We start from the raw sequence: 21,804 nt of genomic DNA, 5'->3' as shown, positions 1-21,804 counted from the left end.
GGACCCTAGCACCTTTGTGAAAATCCTTGGAGCAGTGGCTAATCCGAATGGAAGAGCCACAAACTGGTAACGTTTGTCCAGAAAAGCGAACCTTAGGAACTGATGATGTTCCTTGTGGATAGGGATATGTAGGTACGCATCCTTTAGATCCACGGTAGTCATAAATTGACCTTCCTGGATGGTGGGTAGAATCGTTCGAATAGTTTCCATTTTGAACGATGGTACCCTGAGAAATTTGTTTAGGATCTTCAAATCCAGAATTGGTCTGAACATTCCCTCTTTTTTGGGAACTACGAACAGATTGGAATAAAATCCCATTCCTTGTTCCTTTATTGGAACTGGGTGTATCACTCCCATCTTTAACAGGTCTTCTACACAATGTAAGAATGCCTGTCTCTTTATTTGGTTTGAGGATAAGTGAGACTTGTGGAACCTTCCCCTTGGGGGTAGTTCCTTGAATTCCAGGAGATAACCTTGAGAAACTATTTCTAGCGCCCAAGGATCCTGAACATCTCTTGCCCAAGCCTGAGCAAAGAGAGAGAGTCTGCTCCCCACCAGATCCGGTCCCGGATCGGGGGCTACTCCTTCATGCTGTTTTGTTAGCAGTGGCAGGCTTCTTGGCCTGCTTACCCTTGTTCCAGCCTTGCATTGGTTTCCAGGCTGGTTTGGGTTGTGAGGCATTACCCTCTTGCTTAGAGGATGCAGAATTAGAGGCTGGTCCATTTCTGCGAAAGGGACGAAAATTAGGCTTATTTTTAGCCTTAAAAGACCTATCCTGTGGAAGGGCGTGGCCCTTTCCCCCAGTGATGTCTGAAATAATCTCTTTCAAATCAGGTCCAAATAAAGTTTTACCTTTGAAAGGAATGTTAAGCAATTTTGTCTTGGATGACACATCCGCTGACCAAGACTTTAGCCAAAGCGCTCTGCGCGCCACGATAGCAAACCCTGAATTTTTCGCCGCTAATTTTGCTAATTGCAAAGCGGCATCTAAAATAAAAGAGTTAGCCAATTTAAGTGCGTGAACTCTGTCCATAACCTCCTCATATGGAGTTTCTCTACTGAGCGACTTTTCTAGTTCCTCGAACCAGAACCACGCTGCCGTAGTGACAGGAACAATGCATGAAATTGGTTGTAGAAGGTAACCTTACTGTACAAAAATCTTTTTAAGCAAACCCTCCAATTTTTTATCCATAGGATCTTTGAAAGCACAACTATCTTCGATAGGAATAGTAGTGCGTTTGTTTAGAGTATAAACTGCCCCCTCGACCTTGGGGACTGTCTGCCATAAGTCCTTTCTGGGGTCGACCATAGGAAATAATTTCTTAAATATAGGGGGAGGAACAAAAGGTATGCCGGGCTTTTCCCACTCTTTATTTACTATGTCCGCCACCCGCTTGGGTATAGGAAAAGCGTCGGGGGGCACCGGAACCTCTAGGAACCTGTCCATCTTGCATAATTTCTCTGGAATGACCAAATTGTCACAATCATCCAGAGTAGATAATACCTTCTTAAGCAGTGCGCAGAGATGTTCTAATTTAAATTTAAATGTCACAACATCAGGTTCAGCTTGATGAGAAATTTTTCCTGAATCTGAAATTTCTCCCTCAGACAAAACCTCCCTCATGGCCCCTTCAGATTGGTGTGAGGGTATGACAGAACAATTATCATCAGCGTCCTCTTGCTCTTCAGTGTTTAAAACAGAGCAATCGCGCTTTCTCTGATAAGTAGGCATTTTGGATAAAAGATTTGTTATGGAGTTATCCATTACAGCCGTTAATTGTTGCATGGTAATAAGTATTGGCGCACTAGATGTACTAGGGGCCTCCTGCATGGGCAAAACTGGTGTAGACACAGTAGGAGATGATGTAGTATCATGTTTACTCCCCTCATTTGAGGAATCATCTTGGGCAATATCATTATTTGTGGCAGTACTGTCCTTACTTTGTTTGGACGCTATGGCACAATTATCACATAAATTTAAATGGGGAGACACATTTGCTTTCATACATATAGAACATAGCTTATCTGAAGGTACAGACATGTTAAACAGGCTTAAACTTGTCAACAAAGCACAAAAAACGTTTTAAAATAAAACCGTTACTGTCACTTTAAATTTCAAACAGAAAACACTTTATTACTGAATATGTGAAAAAGTATGAAGGAATTGTTCATACCACACCACAGTGTCTTAAAGCCTTAAAAGTATTGCACACCAAATTTCAGAGCTTTAACCCTTAAAATAACGGAACCGGAGCCGTTTTTCAATTTAACCCCTATACAGTCCCAGATACAGTCTTTGCTAAGACCCAACCAAGCCCTGAGGGGAATACGATACCAAATGACGCCTTCTAAAAGCTTTTTCAGAGATTCTTAGATCCTCACACATGCATCTGCATGCCCTGCTCTCAAAAAACAACTGCGCATTAATGGCGCGAAAATGAGGCTCAGTCTATGACTAGAAAGGCCCCCTGACTGAAAAAGGTGTCCAATACAGTGCCTGCCGTTTTATAAACGTTCCCCAAGATTATAAATGTCAATTGTTAGCCTAAATTTGAATAATATGCACAAATAAAGCAATCGATTTAGCCCATAAAAATGTCTACCAGTTTTTTAGCCCATAATAAGCCCTTTATTCTGTTTGTTTTTGACTAAGAAAATGGCTTACCGGTCCCCATGAGGGGAAATGACAGCCTTCCAGCATTACACAGTCTTGTTAGAAATATGGCTAGTCATACCTTAAGCAGAAAAGTCTGCTGTTTCCCCCAACTGAAGTTACTTCATCTCAACAGTCCTATGTGGAAACAGCAATCGATTTTAGTTACTGTCTGCTAAAATCATCTTCCTCTTACAAACAGAAATCTTCATCCTTTTCTGTTTCAGAGTAAATAGTACATACCAGCACTATTTTAAAATAACAAACACTTGATAGAAGAATAAAAACTACATTTAAACACCAAAAAACTCTTAACCATCTCCGTGGAGATGTTGCCTGTGCAACGGCAAAGAGAATGACTGAGGTGCGCGGAGCCTAGGAGGGATCATGTGACCAGCTTTGCTGGGACTCTTTGCCATTTCCTGTTAGGGGAAGAGAAAATCCCACAAGTAAGGATGACGCCGTGGACCTGACACACCAATGTTGGAGAAATTGGGTCTCTCCCTCTTTTGCTCTCTGCTTTCATTTGTTACAGAGGGCTATGGTATTTGCTTTTATTTTACATATAAGCATTTTTACCCACTCCTGAAACTGCTATTTTGTGGAAATTGGATATTTTGTTTAAATATTATTTCTTTCATGTAATTAGCAAGAGTCCATGAGCTAGTGACGTATATACATTCCTACCAGGAGGGGCAAAGTTTCCCAAACCTCAAAATGCCTATAAATACACCCCTCACCACACCCACAAATCAGTTTTACAAACTTTGCCTCCTATGGAGGTGGTGAAGTAAGTTTGTGCTAGATTCTACGTTAATATGCGCTCCGCAGCAGGTTGGAGCCCGGTTTTCCTCTCAGCGTGCAGTGAATGTCAGAGGGATGTGAAGAGAGTATTGCCTATTTGAATTCAATGATCTCCTTCTACGGGGTCTATTTCATAGGTTCTCTGTTATCGGTCGTAGAGATTCATCTCTTACCTCCCTTTTCAGATCGACAATATACTCTTATATATACTATTACCTCTACTGATTCTCGTTTCAGTACTGGTTCGGCTTTCTACTACATGTAGATGAGTGTCCTGGGGTAAGTAAGTCTTATTTTCTGTGACACTCTAAGCTATGGTTGGGCACTTTTTATATAAAGTTCTAAATATATGTGTTTAAACATTTATTTGCCTTGATTCAGGATGTTCAACGTTCCTTATTTCAGACAGTCAGTTTCATATTTGGGATAATGCATATGAATAAATCATTTTTTTCTTACCTTAAAATTTGACTTTTTCCCTGTGGGCTGTTAGGCTCGCGGGGGCTGAAAATGCTTCATTTTATTGCGTCATTCTTGGCGCGGACTTTTTTGGCGCAAACATTTTTTCTTTGTTTCCGGCGTCATACGTGTCGCCGGAAGTTGCGTCATTTTTGACGTTTTTTTGCGCCAAAAGTGTCGGCGTTCTGGATGTGGCGTCATTATTGTCTCCACATTATTTAAGTCTCTTTGTTTATTGCTTCTGGTTGCTAGAAGCTTGTTCACTGGCATTTTTTCCCATTCCTGAAACTGTCATTTAAGGAATTTGATCAATTTTGCTTTATATGTTGTTTTTTCTATTACATATTGCAAGATGTCCCAGATTGACCCTGAGTCAGAAGATACTTCTGGAAAATCGCTGCCTAGTGCTGGATCTACCAAAGTTAAGTGTATTTGCTGTAAACTTGTGGTATCTGTTCCTCCAGCTGTTGTTTGTAATGAATGTCATGACAAACTTGTCAATGCAGATAATATTTCCTTTAGTAATGTTACATTACCTGTTGTTGTTCCATCAACATCTAATACTCAGAGTTTTCCTGTTAACATAAGAGATTTTGTTTCTAAATCCATTAAGAAGGCTATGTCTGTTATTCCTCCTTCTAGTAAACGTAAAAGGTCTTTTAAAACTTCTCATTTTTCAGATGATTTTTTAAATGAACATCATCATTCTGATTCTGATAATGGTTCTTCTGGTTCAGAGGATTCTGTTTCAGAGGTTGATGCTGATAAATCTTCATTTTTATTCAAAATGGAATTTATTCGTTCTTTACTTAAAGAAGTCTTAATTGCATTAGAAATAGAGGATTCTGGTCCTCTTGATACTAAATCTAAACGTTTAAATAAGGTTTTTAAATCTCCTGTAGTTATTCCAGAAGTTTTTCCTGTCCCTGATGCTATTTCTGAAGTAATTTCCAGGGAATGGAATAATTTGGGTAATTCATTTACTCCTTCTAAACGTTTTAAGCAATTATATCCTGTGCCATCTGACAGATTAGAGTTTTGGGACAAAATCCCTAAGGTTGATGGGGCTATCTCTACTCTTGCTAAACGTACTACTATTCCTACGGCAGATAGTACTTCCTTTAAGGATCCTTTAGATAGGAAAATTGAATCCTTTCTAAGAAAAGCTTACTTATGTTCAGGTAATCTTCTTAGACCTGCTATATCTTTAGCGGATGTTGCTGCAGCTTCAACTTTTTGGTTAGAAGCTTTAGCGCAACAAGTAACAGATCATAATTCTCATAGCATTGTTAATCTTCTTCAACATGCTAATAACTTTATTTGTGATGCCATCTTTGATATCATTAGGGTTGATGTCAGGTATAAGTCTCTAGCCATTTTAGCTAGAAGAGCTTTATGGCTTAAAACTTGGAATGCTGATATGTCTTCTAAGTCAACTTTGCTTTCCCTTTCTTTCCAGGGTAATAAATTATTTGGTTCACAGTTGGATTCTATTATCTCAACTGTTACTGGAGGGAAAGGAACTTTTTTACCACAGGATAAAAAATCTAAAGGTAAATTTAGGTCTAATAATCGTTTTCGTTCCTTTCGTCACAATAAGGAACAAAAGCCTGATCCTTCACCTGCAGGAGCGGTATCAGTTTGGAAACCATCTCCAGTCTGGAATAAATCCAAGACTTTTAGAAAACCAAAGCCAGCTCCAAAGTCCACATGAAGGTGCGGCCCTCATTCCAGCCCAGCTGGTAGGGGGCAGATTACGATTTTTCAAAGAAATTTGGATCAATTCAATTCACAATCTTTGGATTCAGAACATTGTTTCAGAAGGGTACAGAATTGGCTTCAAGATGAGGCCTCCTGCAAAAAGATTTTTTCTTTCCCGTGTCCCAGTAAATCCAGCGAAGGCTCAAGCATTTCTGAAATGTGTTTCAGATCTAGAGTTGGCTGGAGTAATTATGCCAGTTCCAGTTCTGGAACAGGGACTGGGGTTTTATTCAAATCTCTTCATTGTACCAAAGAAGGAGAATTCCTTCAGACCAGTTCTGGATTTAAAAATATTGAATCGTTATGTAAGGATACCAACATTCAAAATGGTAACTATAAGGACTATCCTGCCTTTTGTTCAGCAAGGGCATTATATGTCCACAATAGATTTACAGGATGCATATCTGCATATTCCGATTCATCCAGATCACTTTCAGTTTCTGAGATTCTCTTTCCTAGACAAGCATTACCAGTTTGTGGCTCTGCCGTTTGGCCTAGCAACAGCTCCAAGGATTTTTACAAAGGTTCTCGGTGCCCTTCTGTCTGTAATCAGAGAACAGGGTATTGTGGTATTTCCTTATTTGGACGATATCTTGGTACTTGCTCAGTCTTCACATTTAGCAGAATCTCATACGAATTGACTTGTATTGTTTCTTCAAGATCATGGTTGGAGGATCAATTTACCGAAAAGTTCATTGATTCCTCAGACAAGGGTAACCTTTTTAGGTTTCCAGATAGATTCAGTGTCCATGACTCTGTCACTAACTGACAAGAGACGTCTAAAATTGATTTCAGCTTGTCGAAACCTTCAGTCTCAATCATTCCCTTCGGTAGCCTTATGCATGAAAAGTCTAGGTCTTATGACTGCTGCATCGGACGCGATCCCCTTTGCTCGTTTTCACATGCGACCTCTTCAGCTCTGTATGCTGAACCAGTGGTGCAGGGATTACACAAAGATATCTCAATTGATATCTTTAAAACCGATTGTACGACACTCTGACGTGGTGGACAGATCACCATCGTTTAGTTCAGGGAGCTTCTTTTGTTCTTCCGACCTGGACTGTGATTTCAACAGATGCAAGTCTGACAGGTTGGGGAGCTGTTTGGGGGTCTCTGACAGCACAAGGGGTTTGGGAATCTCAAGAGGTGAGATTATCAATCAATATTTTGGAACAATATTTTCAGAGCTCTTCAGTCATGGCCTCTTCTAAAGAGAGAATCGTTCATTTGTTTTCAGACAGACAATGTCACAACTGTGGCATATATCAATCATAAAGGAGGGACTTCACAGTCCTCTGGCTATGAAAGAAGTATCTCGAATACTGGTATGGGCGGAATCCAGCTCCTGTCTAATTTCTGCAGTTCATATCCCAGGTATAGACAATTGGGAAGCGGATTATCTCAGTCGCCAAACATTACATCCGGGCGAATGGTCTCTTCACCCAGAGGTATTTCTTCAGATTGTTCAAATGTGGGGACTTCCAGAAATAGATCTGATGGCGTCTCATCTAAACAAGAAACTTCCCAGGTATCTGTCCAGATCCAGGGATCCTCAGGCGGAAGCAGTGGATGCATTGTCACTTCCTTGGAAGTATCATCCTGCCTATATCTTTCCGCCTCTAGTTCTTCTTCCAAGAGTAATCTCCAAGATTCTGAAGGAATGCTCGTTTGTTCTGCTGGTGGCTCCAGCATGGCCTCACAGGTTTTGGTATGCGGATCTTGTCCGGATGGCCTCTTGCCAACCATGGACTCTTCCGTTAAGACCAGACCTTCTGTCACAAGGTCCTTTTTTTCATCAGGATCTCAAATCCTTAAATTTGAAGGTATGGAGATTGAACGCTTGATTCTTAGTCAAAGAGGTTTCTCTGACTCTGTGATTAATACTATGTTACAGGCTCGTAAATCTGTATCTAGGAAGATATATTATCGAGTCTGGAAGACTTACATTTCTTGGTGTCTTTCTCATCATTTTTCCTGGCATTCTTTTAGAATTCCGAGAATTTTACAGTTTCTTCAGGATGGTTTGGATAAAGGTTTGTCTGCAAGTTCCTTGAAAGGACAAATCTCTGCTCTTTATGTTCTTTTTCACAGAAAGATTGCTAGTCTTCCTGATATTCATTGTTTTGTACAAGCTTTGGTTCGTATAAAACCTGTTATTAAGTCAATTTCTCCTCCTTGGAGTTTGAATTTGGTTCTGGGGGCTCTTAAAGCTCCTCCGTTTGAACCTATACATTCACTGGACATTAAATTACTTTCTTGGAAAGTTTTGTTTCTTTTGGCCATCTCTTCTGCTAGAAGAGTTTCTGAATTATCTGCTCTTTCTTGTGAGTCTCCTTTTCTGATTTTTCATCAGGATAAGGCGGTGTTGCAAACTTCTTTTAAATTTTTACCTAAGGTTGTGAATTCTAACAACATTAGTAGAGAAATTGTGGTTCCTTCATTGTGTCCTAATCCTAAGAATTCTTTGGAGGGATCATTGCATTCTTTGGATGTAGTTAGAGCTTTGAAATATTATGTTGAAGCTACTAAGAATTTCTGAAAGACTTCTAGTCTATTTGTTATCTTTTCCGGTTCTAGGAAAGGTCAGAAGGCCTCTGCCATTTCTTTGGCATCTTGGTTGAAATCTTTAATTCATCATGCTTATGTCGAGTCGGGTAAAACTCCGCCTCAAAGGATTACAGCTCATTCTACTAGGTCAATTTCTACTTCCTGGGCGTTTAGGAATGAAGCTTCGGTTGATCAGATTTGCAAAGCAGCAACTTGGTCTTCTTTGCATACTTTTACTAAATTCTACCATTTTGATGTGTTTTCGTCTTCTGAAGCAGTTTTTGGTAGAAAAGTACTTCAGGCAGCTGTTTCAGTTTGATTCTTCTGCTTATAATTTCAGTTTTTTTCATTATAAGATTTAAACTTTATTTTGGGTGTGGATTATTTTCAGCGGAATTGGCTGTCTTTATTTTATCCCTCCCTCTCTAGTGACTCTTGCGTGGAAGATCCACATCTTGGGTATTCATTATCCCATACGTCACTAGCTCATGGACTCTTGCTAATTACATGAAAGAAAACATAATTTATGTAAGAACTTACCTGATAAATTCATTTCTTTCATATTAGCAAGAGTCCATGAGGCCCACCCTTTTTGTGGTGGTTATGATTTTTTTGTATAAAGCACAATTATTCCAATTCCTTATTTTTTATGCTTTCGCACTTTTTTCTTATCACCCCACTTCTTGGCTATGCGTTAAACTGATTTGTGGGTGTGGTGAGGGGTGTATTTATAGGCATTTTGAGGTTTGGGAAACTTTGCCCCTCCTGGTAGGAATGTATATCCCATACGTCACTAGCTCATGGACTCTTGCTAATATGAAAGAAATGAATTTATCAGGTAAGTTCTTACATAAATTATGTTTTTTTCTTTTTTTGTTACATTTTTCAAGATGTCTCAAACTGATCCTACCTCTGATGTTACTGTAGGAACCAAGTTGCCTGAAAACAAATCTACCAAAGCAAAGTGTATATGTTGTAAATTGGCTGATCTTCCTTCCTCAGCTCAAGTATGTGGCACTTGTTATGAGAAATTGTTTCTGATAATGTTTCTATAAGTACAAATACATCAACTGTTAAACCTTCACAGTCAAATGTACATGATATTCCTGTAGATATAAAAGATTATATTGCTGCAGCCATAGAGAAGGCTATGACTGCTATTACGCCTTCAAATAAACGTAAAAGGTCTCTCCTTCTCATAATTTTGATGGTTTGTATTGATCAACAGCATACTGAATTATTTTCTGCTGATGAGGATTTCTCTGGTTCAGAGGATCCTACTTCAGACTCTGAAATTGATAAATCATCCTTTCTTTTTAAGATGGAATATATCCGTTCTTTGTTAAGGGAAGTATTGTTTACTTTGGGTATTGCGGAATCTAGTCCTCTTGATAACAAGAATAGCAAATTTTGGAATTCTGTTTTAAGACTTCTGAGGTTACTACTAAAGTTTTTCCTATTCTAGATGCTATCTCTAATATGATTACTAAGGAATGGTCCAAGCCTGGTACTTCTTTTAACCATTCTTCTAGGTTTAAAAAATTGTATCCTTTACCTGTGTCCAATTTAGAGCTTTGGGAGAAAGTCCCTAAGGTTGAAAGCGCTATTTCTACTCTTGCTAAACGTACTACTATTCATATGGAAGATAGTACTTCTTTTAAGGATCCCTTTTATAGGAAGATTGAATCTTATCTTAGGAAGGCATATTTACATACTGGCTATATTCTTAGACCTGCTATTTCTGTAGCTGATGTTGCTACTGCTTCAACTTTTTGATTGGACAGTTTAGCACAGCAGTTATCAGATCCTGATTTGTCTAACATTGTTCTTTTACTTCAACATGCTAATCATTTCATTTGTGATGCTATATTTCATATTATTAAGATTGATATTAAATCTATGTCTTTAGCTATTCTATCTAGAAGAGCTTTATGGCTTAAATCATGGAATGCTGATATGGTATCTAAATCTAGATTTTTATCTTTTCAAGGTAATAATTTATTTGGTTCTCTATTGGATTCTATTATCTCCTCTATCACTGGGGGTAAGGGAGTTTTTCTGCCTTGATAAGAAATCTAAGTGTAAATTTAAAGCTCCCAATCGCCCCTGTGTGGCCTTCCATCCCTTGAGTTTTTATATAGAGTAAAAAAAAAAAAGACAGGAAATGATAAAACATTAGATATAATTAGCCAAGACTCAACAAATGTCCTTTTGTTTGTTTATTTTATATTTTTCTGTTTTTCTGTTCTTTTACTTTGTTCTGTGGTCGTTTTTTTTTTTCCTCCTCCTCCTTGCTTTTTTCTGTTAAGAGGCAAGCCCTTTTTGTTCAATACTTTCCTTCCAGTTAGTAGGAGGATTGCATTTTTTTTTTATACAAGCAGTGGTCTTCTGTTTAGGAATCCAACTTTTTATTCAGATTTGGAATGGGCTAACTTTAGAGCTTATTACATACTATCCTAACCGTAATATTGTTTGATACAAAATTATTCTTAAGAATGTAATATTCAGTCTGTGTTATTGAAACTTGAAAATTCTTAATAAATTTTCTCCTCCTTGCTTTTTTCTGTTAAGAGGCAAGCCCTTTTTGTTCAATACTTTCCTTCCAGTTAGGAGGAGGATTGCATTTTTTTTATACAAGCAGTGGTCTTCTGTTTAGGAATCCAACTTTTTATTCAGATTTGGACTGGGCTAACTTTAGAGCTTATTACATACTATCCTAACCGTAATATTGTTTGATACAAAATTATTCTTAAGAATGTAATATTCAGTCTGTGTTATTGAAACTTGAAAATTCTTAATAAAAATTATTTAAACTTAAAGCTCCCAATAGTTTTCGTTCCTTTCATCAGTCTAAGGAACAAAAAAACACCCCTTCTCCTAAGGCCTCTGGTTCCAATTGGAGACCATCCACGAAGGGGTATTGAATAGGTTTCAGAATAAGACCTCCCATGGGAAGATTCTTTCTTTCCCATGTTCCAACAAACCCTATGAAGACTCAGGCTTTTCTGAACTGTGTTTCAGATCTAGGGCTTTAAGGGGTGATTGTTCCTATTCCTTTACAGGAACAGGGCTTGGGTTTTTATTCAAATCTGTTCATTGTCCCAAAGAAGGAAGATTCATTCAGACCAATTCTGGATATGAAAACTTTAAATCGTTTTGTCCCAACTTTCAAGATGGTGACTATACGGACTATTCTGCCTTTTGCTCAGCAAGGTCATTTCATGTCCACAATAGACTTACAGGGCGCTTATCTTCATATTCCAATTCATCCAGACCACTATCGTTTTCTGAGATTCTCTTTTCTAGACAAGCATTACCAATTTTTCGCTCTTCTGTTTGTCCTAGCGACAGCTCTGAGAATCTTTTCAAAAGTTCTCGGTGCCCTTCTATCTGTAATCAGAGAGCAGGGTATTGCAGTGTTTCCTTATTTGGGCGATATCTTGGTACTAGCTCAATCTTTTCATTTAGCAGAATCTCACACGAAACAACGTGTCGTTTCTTCAAAGACATGGTTGGATGATCAATTTACAAAAGAGTTTCTTGATTCACCTTTTTAGGTTTCCAGATAGATTCAGTGTCCATGACTCTTTCTTTGACAGAAAGAGACGAATGACGTTAGTGTTAGCTTGTCTAAGCCTTCAGTCTCTATCATTCCCTTCAGTGGCTATGTGCATGGAAGTTTTAGGTCTCATGATTGCAGCATCGGACTCGATCCCCTTTGCTTGTTTTCATTTGAGACCTCTTCAGATTTGCATGTTGCACCAATGGTGCAGGGATTATACTCAGATATCACAGTTGATATACTTAAGTCCCAACATTTAACATTCTCTGTGTTGATGGTTAAACCATTACCTTATTGTTCAAGGGTCATCCTTTGTTCGTCCTTCCTGGACAGTTATCACAACAGATGCAAGTCTTACAGGTTGGGGATCTGTCTGGGGGTCTCTAACAGCACAAGGGGCTCTCCAGGCTTGGGCTTGACCTCTATTGAAGAGAGAACTTTATATTCAATTCCAGACAGACAATATCACTACAGTGGCATATGTCAATCATCAAGGGGGGGACTCGCAGTCCTTCAGCAATGAAAGAAGTATCTCTGATACTTTCTTGGGCGGAATCAAACTCTTGTCAAATTTCTGCAATTCATATCCCAGGAGTAGACAATTGGGAAGCAGATTATCTCAGTCGTCAGACTTTACATCCGGGAGAGTAGTCTCTCCATCCAGATGTGTTTTTTCAATTGGTACAGATGTGGGATCCACCAGAAATAGATCTGATGGCCTCGCGTCTGAACAAGAAGTTTCCGAGATACCTTTCCAGTTCCAAGGATCCTCAGGTGGAGATGATAGATGCTCTAGCAGTTCCTTGGTTTTACCAAACTTCTTACATTTTTCCGCCTCTGATTCTTCTTCTAAAGGTGATCTCCAAGATCATAATGGAACAATCTTATGTGTTTCTGATAGCTCCAGCTTGGCCTCTCAGGTTTTGGTATGCGGACCTTGTCAGGATGTCCAGCCTTGGCCACTTCCTTTAAGCCCAGACCTTCTGTCTCAGGGGCCGTTTTTCCATCAGGATCTCAAATCTCTAAATTTGATGGCATGGAAGTTGGAACGCTTAGTCACAGAGGTTTCTCTGACTCAGTCATTAGCATTATGATACAGGCTCGTAAGTCTGTTTCAAGGAAAAAATTTTACCGTGTTTGGAAAACCTATATTTCATGGTGTTCAACTCATGATTATTCTTGGCATTCTTTTAGAATTCCTAGGATCTTACAGTTTCATCAGGATGGTTTGAATAAGGGTTTGTCTGCTAATACTTTGAAAGGACATATTTCTGCTCTTTCTGTTTAATTTCATAGAAAGATTGCTTAACTTCCTGACATTCACTGCTTTGTTCAAGCTTTGATTTGTATCAAACCTGTTATTAAATCAATTTCTCCTCCTTGGAGTCTTAATTTGGTTTTGAAAACTTTACAGGCTCCTTCTTTTGAGCCTATGCATTCTTTGGATATTAAACTACTTTCTTGGAAAGTGTTATTTATTTTGGCTATTTCTTCTGCTAGAAGAGTTTGAGTTGTCTGCTCTCTTGTGAGTCTCCTTATCTGATTTTTCATCAAGATAAAGCTGTTTTGCGGACTTCATTTAAATTTTTACCTAAAGTTGTGAATTCTAACAATATGAATAGGGAAATTGTTGTTCCTTCTTTGTGTCTTAATCCTAAGAATACTCTTGAAAGGTCTTTACATTCTTTGGATGTGGTAAGAGCTTTAAAATATTATGTAGAGGCTACTAAAGATTTCAGAAAGACTTCTAGTCTATTTGTTGTTTTTTTCTGGTCCTAGGAAAGGTCAGAAAGCCTCTATTTCTTTAGCATCTTGGTTGAAACTTTTGATTCACAAATCTTATTTGGAGGCGGGGCAGTCTCCGCCTCAGAGAATTACAGCTCATTCTACTAGATCAGTTGCCACTTCTCGGGCTTTTAAGAATGAAGCTTCAGTTGATCAAATTTGCAAAGCAGCAACTTGGTCTTCTTTGCATACTTTTACTAAATTTTACCATTTTGATGTGTTTGCTTCTGCGGAAGCAGCCTTTGGTAGAAAGGTTCTTCAGGCAGTTGTCTCAGTTTGATTCTAATGCCTTTTTTATTTGTTTTTCTGACATTTTTAAGAAAACTTAATCATTTTTTTTAGATTTATTTTCTCAGCAGATTTAGCTTTTTTTTTATTTTATCCCTCCCTCTCTAGTGACTCGTGGACTTCCACATCTTGGGTATTATATGCCATACGTCACTAGCTCATGGACTCTTGCCACTTACATGAAAGAAAACATAATTTATGTAAGAACTTACCTGATAAATTCATTTCTTTCATAGTGGCAAGAGTCCATGAGACCCACCCTATTTTTTGTGGTTATGATTTTTTTGGTATAAAGCACATTATTTTTTTCTAGTTCCTTTTTTCTATGCTTTATACTCATTTTTTACACCTCACTTCTTGGCTATACGTGACACTGAAGTATGAGTGAGGTGGGAGGTGTATTTATAGGCATTTTGAGGTTTGGGAAACTTTGCCTCGTCCTGGTAGGAATGTATTTCCCATATGTCACTAGCTCAATGACTCTTGCCACTATGAAAGAAATGAATTTATCAGGTAAGTTCTTACATAAATTATGTTTTTGTGAAAGGAAAAACAAGGCATCTATAGAGTAGTGTTGAATGGAAATTAAGTTTGAACTATAGTGAGGGACGCTGTTATGAAACATAGTTCATGCAGAAAGCTCCTTTATTTTTTTAAGTGATCGCTGAGCTGCTAAGGGCAGCCTACAGCAGATCGCCGTTTTGCTAGAGAGGTGCCGTTTTCACCTCTTTATCCAATAGCCGTGTGGTAAATCCAGCTTGGCACCGAATTTACCGCACTGCTATTGGCTAAGAGGTGAAAACGTCACCTCTTAGCAAAACAGTGATCTGCCGTGTGCTGCTGTAGCAACTCAGATCAGCGATCGCTAGAAACAAATAAAGGCGCTTTCTGCATGAAGTATTTTATACTTCATGAATGAAAGTCCCCTTTATTTGTTTAAATAGTCAATCCTAGCATTTGTGACACTCTAGGGTTGACTTTAACTTTAAGTGCCTGTTACAAGTAATGCCATAGGGAAGTGGAAATCATTGGAGGTATTTTAGAGGACCATCACATAAATAATGAGGTGTAAGGATGGGAGAGGTGAAGGTTTTATGTTATCCGCCATTACATAAAAGTAAGAACCAGTTCTTGCCTAGATGTGCTGATTGGCTGTACAATTATTTTTACGTAACTTTTATATAATGGAGGATTTTAATCTCCGTTTTATCTCCTACATAATTTAAATAGCGTTTTGCCTGGAAATAAGATGCACTAAGCAGCAAAACAAACCTATCTTCTGCTGATGAGAGTTAATAATAAACTTGAAACAGCTTTCCGCAAAAAGTTTTTCTGCACTTACCCCATAAGTCTGGTCAGACACAGTATGGAAGCAAAAACTCTTGAGATATTGTATATCTGATTTGCATATCTTACTCAGAGTTCTCTGGCGCATTGGTAACAGTGTATACAGACTACTTCTATGGGAAGGCAAGCAGGGATACTTGACTAGATGTGCTGATTGCCTATACAATCATTTTTATGGTATTTTTCTCTTGTAAGGTGTATCCAGTCCACGGATCATCCATTACTTGTGGGATATTCTCATTCCCAACAGGAAGTTGCAAGAGGACACCCACAGCAGAGCTGTCTATATAGCTCCTCCCCAAACTGCCATATCTAGTCATTCTCTTGCAACTCTCAATGAACATGGAGGTAGTAAGAGAGAAGTGGTGAAATGTAGCTGTTATTTTACTTCAATCAAAAGTTTATTATTTTTAAATGGTACCGGAGTTGTACTATTTTGTTCCAGGCAGAAAAATAGAAGAATCTGCCTGTGATTTCTATGATCTTAGCAGGTTGTAACTAAGATCCATTGCTGTTCTCACACATGACTGAAGAGAGAGATAACTTCAGCGGGGGAATGGCGTGCAGGTTATCCTGCTATGAGGTATGTGCAGTTAAGATTTTTCTAGAAGATGTGAATGCTAGAAAATGCTGCTGATGCCAAATTTATGTAAGGTAAGCCTGAATACAGTGATTTAATAGCGACTGGTATCATGCTTACTTTCTGAGGTAATACTCTTTTATATTCACAATATAAAACGTTTGCTGGCATGTTTAAACGTTTTTATATATACTTTGGTGATAAAACTTTATTGGGGCCTAGTTTTTTCCACATGGCTGGCTTAAATTTTCCTAGAAACAGTTTCCTGAGGCTTTCCAGGAAGGTAGGCCCATAGCAAGGCTGTGGCAGTTAGGTGTGACTGTTAAAAAAACGTCTATCGTTTTTTTTATCTGTTTTTTGAACTAAGGGGTTAATCATCCATTTGCAAGTGGGTGCAATGCTCTGTTAGCTTATTATACACACTGTAAAAATTTTGTTTGATTTACTGCCTTTTTTTCACTGTTTTTCAAATTCTGACAAAATTTGTTTCTCTTAAAGGCACAGTACCGTTTCTTATATTTGCTTGTTAACTTGATTTAAAGTGTTTTCCAAGCTTGCTAGTCTCTTTGCTGGTCTGTAAAAACATGTCTGACATAGAGGAAACTCCTTGTTCATTATGTTTAAAAGCCATTGTGGAACCCCCTCTTAGAATGTGTACCAAATGTACTGATTTCACTTTAAGCAATAAAGATCATATTCTGTCTTTAAAAAATTTATCACCAGAGGAATCTGACGAGGGGGAAGTTATGCCGACTAACTCGCCCCACGTGTCAGACCCTTTGACTCCCGCTCAAGGGACTCACGCTCAAATGGCGCCAAGTCCATCTAGGGCGCCCATAGCGTTTACTTTACAAGACATGGCGGCAGTCATGGATAATACACTGTCAGCGGTATTAGCCAGACTACCTGAATTTAGAGGAAAGCGAGATAGCTCTGGAGTTAGACGAAATACAGAGCATACTGACGCTTTAAGAGCTATGTCTGATACTGCCTCACAATATGCAGAAGCTGAAGGAGAGCTTCTTTCTGTGGGTGATGTTTCTGACTCAGGGAAGATGATGCAACCTGATTCTGATATCTCTACATTTAAATTTAAGCTTGAACACCTCCGCATGTTACTCAGGGAGGTTTTAGCTGCTCTGAATGACTGTGTTACAATTACAGTGCCAGAGAAATTGTGTAGACTGGATAAATACTATGCAGTGCCGGTGTGCACTGATGTTTTTCCAATACCTAAAAGTTTTACAGAAATTATTACTAAGGAATGGGATAGACCAGGTGTGCCGTTCTCTCCCCCTCCTATTTTTAGAATTTTTTTTCCAATAGACGCCACCACACGGGACTTATGGCAGACAGTTCCTAAGGTGGAGGGAGCAGTTTCTACTCTAGCAAAGCGTACTACTATCCCTGTCGAGGACAGTTGTGCTTTCTTGGATCCAATGGACAGCTGCCAGTACCCAAGATGGCGCCCATTAAGGCAGAGGGGAAGGGTTAGAGAGCTGTTTGGTGGGGGATCAGTGAGGTTAGGGTCTAAGGGGGGATCCTACACATCAGCATATGTAAATATGCTTTTTTTTTTTTTTTTCTTTTTTTTTTAAAAGGGCCAGATACCTTTTATTTTAGTACTGGCAGAGTTTCTGCCACTACTTAAGATGGCGGGGACAATTGTGGGGTGGGGGAGGGAAGAGAGCTGTTTGGGAGGGATCAGGGGGTCTGATGTTTCAGGTGGGAGGCTGAGCTCTACACTAAAGCTAAAATTAACCCTGCAAGCTCCCTACAAGCTACATAATTAACCCCTTCACTGCTAGCCATAATACACGTGTGATGCATAGCGGCATTAAAGGCCTTCTAATTACCAAAAAGCAATGCCAAAGCCATATATGTCTGCTATTTCTGAACAAAGGGGATCCCAGAGAAGCATTTACAACCATTTGTGCCATAATTGCACAAGCGGTTTGTAAATTATTTCAGTGAGAAACCTAAAATTGTGAAAAATTTAACGTTTTTTTTAATTTGATCGCATTTGGCGGTGAAATGGTGGCATGAAATATACCAAAATTGGCCTAGATCAATACTTGGGGTTGTCTACTACACTACACTAAAGCTAAAACTACCCCAAAAAGCTCCCTACATGCTCCCTAATTAACCCCTTCACTGCTGGGCATAATACACGTGTGGTGCTCAGTGGCATTTAGCGGCCTTCTAATTACCAAAAAGCAACGCCAAAGTCATATATGTCTGCTATTTCTGAACAAAGGGGATCCCAGAGAAGAATTTACAACCATTTATGCCATAATTGCACAAGCTGTTTGTAAATAATTTAAGTTAGAAACCAAAAGTTTGTGAAAAAATTTGTGAAAGGTGAACGATTTTTTGTATTTGATTGCATTTGGCGGTGAAATGGTGGCATGAAATATACCAAAATGGGCCTAGATCAATACTTTGGGTTGTCTACTAAAAAAAATATATATATATGTCAATGGCTATTCAGAGATTCCTGAAAGATATCGGTGTTCTAATGTAACTGTCGCTAATTTTGAAAAGAAATGGTTTGGAAATAGCAAAGTGCTACTTGTATTTATGGCCCTATAGTTTATAAAAAAAGCAAAGAACATGTAAACATTGGGTATTTCTAAAATAAGGACAAAATTTAGAAACTATTTAGCATGGGTGTTTTTTGGGGGTTGTAGATGTGTAACAGATTTTGGGGGTCAAAGTTAGAAAAAGTGTGTTTTTTTCCATTTTTTCCTCATATTTTTTTTTTTTTTTTTTTTATAGTAAATTATAAGATATGATGAAAATAATGGCATCTTAATGGCGAGAAAAACGGTATATAATATGTGTGGGTACAGTAAATGAGTAAGAGGAAAATTACAGCTAAACACAAACACCTCAAAAATGTAAAAATAGCCTTGGTCCCAAAAGGACAGAAAATGGAAAAGTGCTGTGGTCATTAAGGGGTTAAAGGGACACTGAACCCAATTTTTTTATTTCATGATTCAGCTATAGCATGACATTTTAAGCAACTTTCTAATTTACTCCTATTATCAAATTTTCTTCATTCTCTTGGTATCTTTATTTGAAATGCAAGATTTTAAGTTTAGATGCTGGCCCATTTTTTGTTGAACGACCTGAGTTGTTCTTGCTGATTGGTGGATAAATTAATCCACCAATAAAGAGTGCTGTACAGAGTCCTAAACCAAAAAAGCTTAAATGCATTATTTTTCAAATAAAGATAGCAAGTGAAAGAAGAAAAAATGATAAGAGGAGTAAATTAAAAAGTTGAGTAAAATTGCATGCTCTATCTGAATCACGAAAGAAATCATTTGGGTTCAGTGTCCCTTTAATCTTTTTAGGGGTATACTAGTACAAACAGTGATGAGGTCCTAATTCCCCAGCAAGATTGCTAATCTTTAATTGTATTACATTGCTTGGCACCAGAACTATGTTGAAGATGCCGGCCACAGAACCTTGCAAGCTTCGGACTGATGCGTATGCACCTTCACCCAATTGCTTACCAGTCCAGCACTTGCACAGAAGATACACACCAATTGCTTTTTGAGATCATCACATTGGTCTTGTATACTGTTCCAGCCATGGTGTCAATTAAAAAAGCAAACTAGTTATCTATATCTGTTGTGTGTAATTTCCTTCACCATCATCACAGTATAATTGAAATCTGGGACTTGAAACATATCATTGTTGCAGACTTGTGCAGGTTGTGGTTATGGATATGGTAAGGGCTGCTTTTTTACCACTATGCATGTCTATCTATTTCTGTGATATATTTTTCAAAATCAAAGACTTATAGTGTGCAAATCTTACCCCCTTGTCTACATCAAACAGATTTCCATGTAAGAAAGAAGAAAAGCCGTTCACTGCTTCCTGTCAGTACCAGCAAAGACCACCGCTCCAAGGAAGAGCAGCATCGCGACTGTGTCATTTTGGCAGCTGCAGTGTGCCCTAAAGGTAAACCTACAAGAGTTACAAAAACACAGACTATGTTAAATGTTAAGCTTGTGTTTGGAATAATGCTTGATTCAAGTTGTCCCCTGCACTCTGTTTTTCATAGAGAATTGAAAGTGAAAGACCAAACATAATGCGTCGCTCCAATGTCTCTTTAACTATACATTTTATTTTACTCATGTTCACACTTGTACTCAATTTCTTACATGTGTAGTATAACATCCACCATTGCCCCCTTCCCTCCATTCCCTTATCCCTTGGATATAAGACTGTGTATAATACCATGTGAAAAGAATAAGTCTGTGCCTGTGTTCTAAGTACCATTTTGTTTTGTTCTTACTCCTTGTTCCCAGAATTTAAGGGGTGTTCCTCGGATCTTTCTGATGACATGATGCATCTGGGTCTATATAGTAACCGAGCCGCGCTTCATCATCTCATGGAAGAGGAGGGTTTGTTGATCTTTAATGTTTTATTATATTTGTGCACCATTCCTAGACAGAAAATAGCAAACATGAATAAGAATAATATTTTATCAGGTTAATGAAGTTGAAAGAAGGGTCAGATTTTCACAGCAAAAATGTTTCTAGTAAAAGGCATTACTGTTTCAGCAGCATATGCACATATGCTATGTGCGATTAGAATTAATGTCTGTTTAGAGAGCTGGCCGTGGGGTGTATTGTGTCAGTAAAGACTTTAAGGGACATTAAACCCAAACATTTTCTTTCATGATTCAGACAGAGAATACAATTTTAAACAACTTTCAAATGTACTTCTATTATTTAATTTGCTTCCTTCTTGTGTTATCCTTTGCTGAAAAGTTTGTCTAGGCAAGCTCAGGGGCAGCAGAGAACCTAGGTTCTAGCTGTTGATTGGTGGCTGCATATATATTGATTGTGATTGGCTCACCCATGTGTTCAGTTAGAAACCATTAGTGCATTGCTGCTCCTTCAACAAATGATACCAAGAGAAGGAAACAGATTAGATAATAGAAGTAAATTAGAAAGTTGTTTAAAATTGTATTCTCTATCTGAATCATGAAATAAAAATTTTAGGTTTCAAGTCCCTTTAATTTGAAAAACAATTACTTTTGTCATTGCTTCACCAGATGTTTTCAGCTAACTCTCAGTAAGGCATTGCTGCTGCTTTATCAACGGATACCAAAAGAATGAAGCACATTTGATAATAGAAGTAAATTTGGTAAAATTGTATTTCTTTCCTAAGACATGGAGAGTCCACAACGTCATTCCAATTACTAGTGGGATATTTAACTCCTGGCCAGCAGGAGGAGGCAAAGAGCACACAAGCAAAGCTGTTTAGTGTAACTTCCCTTACCCATAATCCCCAGTCATTCTTTTTGCCTCTGTCAATGGAGGTTGTGCGAAGATGGTGTCTGAAGTAGTTAGAAAGTGGCGAGGTTGTCTTTGCTTTACTTCGAACATTATCTCTGGCTTTCTATAATGGGTAGCAATAGTTACTCTGTCCTTTCTCTTTCTGCCCTGGTCCCTGTCAGATGTGTGATGAAGCTGGCTAATCCTGAAGGTGCTGTATCTGCTCTACAGCAGCGACCCTGGAGGGTAAGTACTTTCTTTTTTATTTCATAATACAGAGCTATCTATGGAAGGACTGTGATATCAGGGTCCCAGTGGAACTTGTTTCCCTCAGAAGGGGTAAGTATTATTTTAATAATACCCGCAGGTTTGGGATATTTTGCGGCAGAGCAGCCGTCTGGGTTAAAATCTACCAGGACCTATGACTGCCGCTTATTTTGCCTTTTGAAGGGTCAGAGTTAAGTGAGACCTAGGCTTTATGGAGTACGGGGTTTGTGCTAGAAGCTTATAGCTGATGCTATGTATTTATCTTGGTGGCTGCACTAAATATTCCCCCATACTTCTATCCCTTCCCGGTCCGCATTTACAGTACTCCCCTTTAATATAAGGGATTATGTTATGTGTGTCCAAATTTACATCTGAGGGTAATGGGACAATATCCGGAAAGGTTTAAACCCTGACCACAGAATTAGAGTTCAGTGTTCACCATATCTTACCTCTGCTA

The 21,804-nt window shown here is 38.5% G+C and overlaps 1 protein-coding gene across 1 annotated transcript in view; it reads left to right on the top strand.

The window, feature by feature from the left end:
* GEMIN5 (gem nuclear organelle associated protein 5) overlaps positions 1-21,804 on the top strand; it is a 212,199-nt gene that overhangs the window by 93,641 nt on the left and 96,754 nt on the right. Inside the window, exons 19-20 of the mRNA XM_053718712.1 lie at positions 19,633-19,755; positions 20,106-20,201. Of these exons, the coding sequence (XP_053574687.1) occupies positions 19,633-19,755; positions 20,106-20,201 (219 nt within the window). The remainder of the gene's footprint in view (positions 1-19,632; positions 19,756-20,105; positions 20,202-21,804) is intronic.

This window comes from Bombina bombina, chromosome 6 (assembly GCF_027579735.1).
Source record: "Bombina bombina isolate aBomBom1 chromosome 6, aBomBom1.pri, whole genome shotgun sequence".
NCBI classification, from domain to species: domain Eukaryota; kingdom Metazoa; phylum Chordata; class Amphibia; order Anura; family Bombinatoridae; genus Bombina; species Bombina bombina.
Note: the sequence above shows the minus strand (reverse complement) of the source record. Positions and strands in the feature narration are given on the sequence as shown.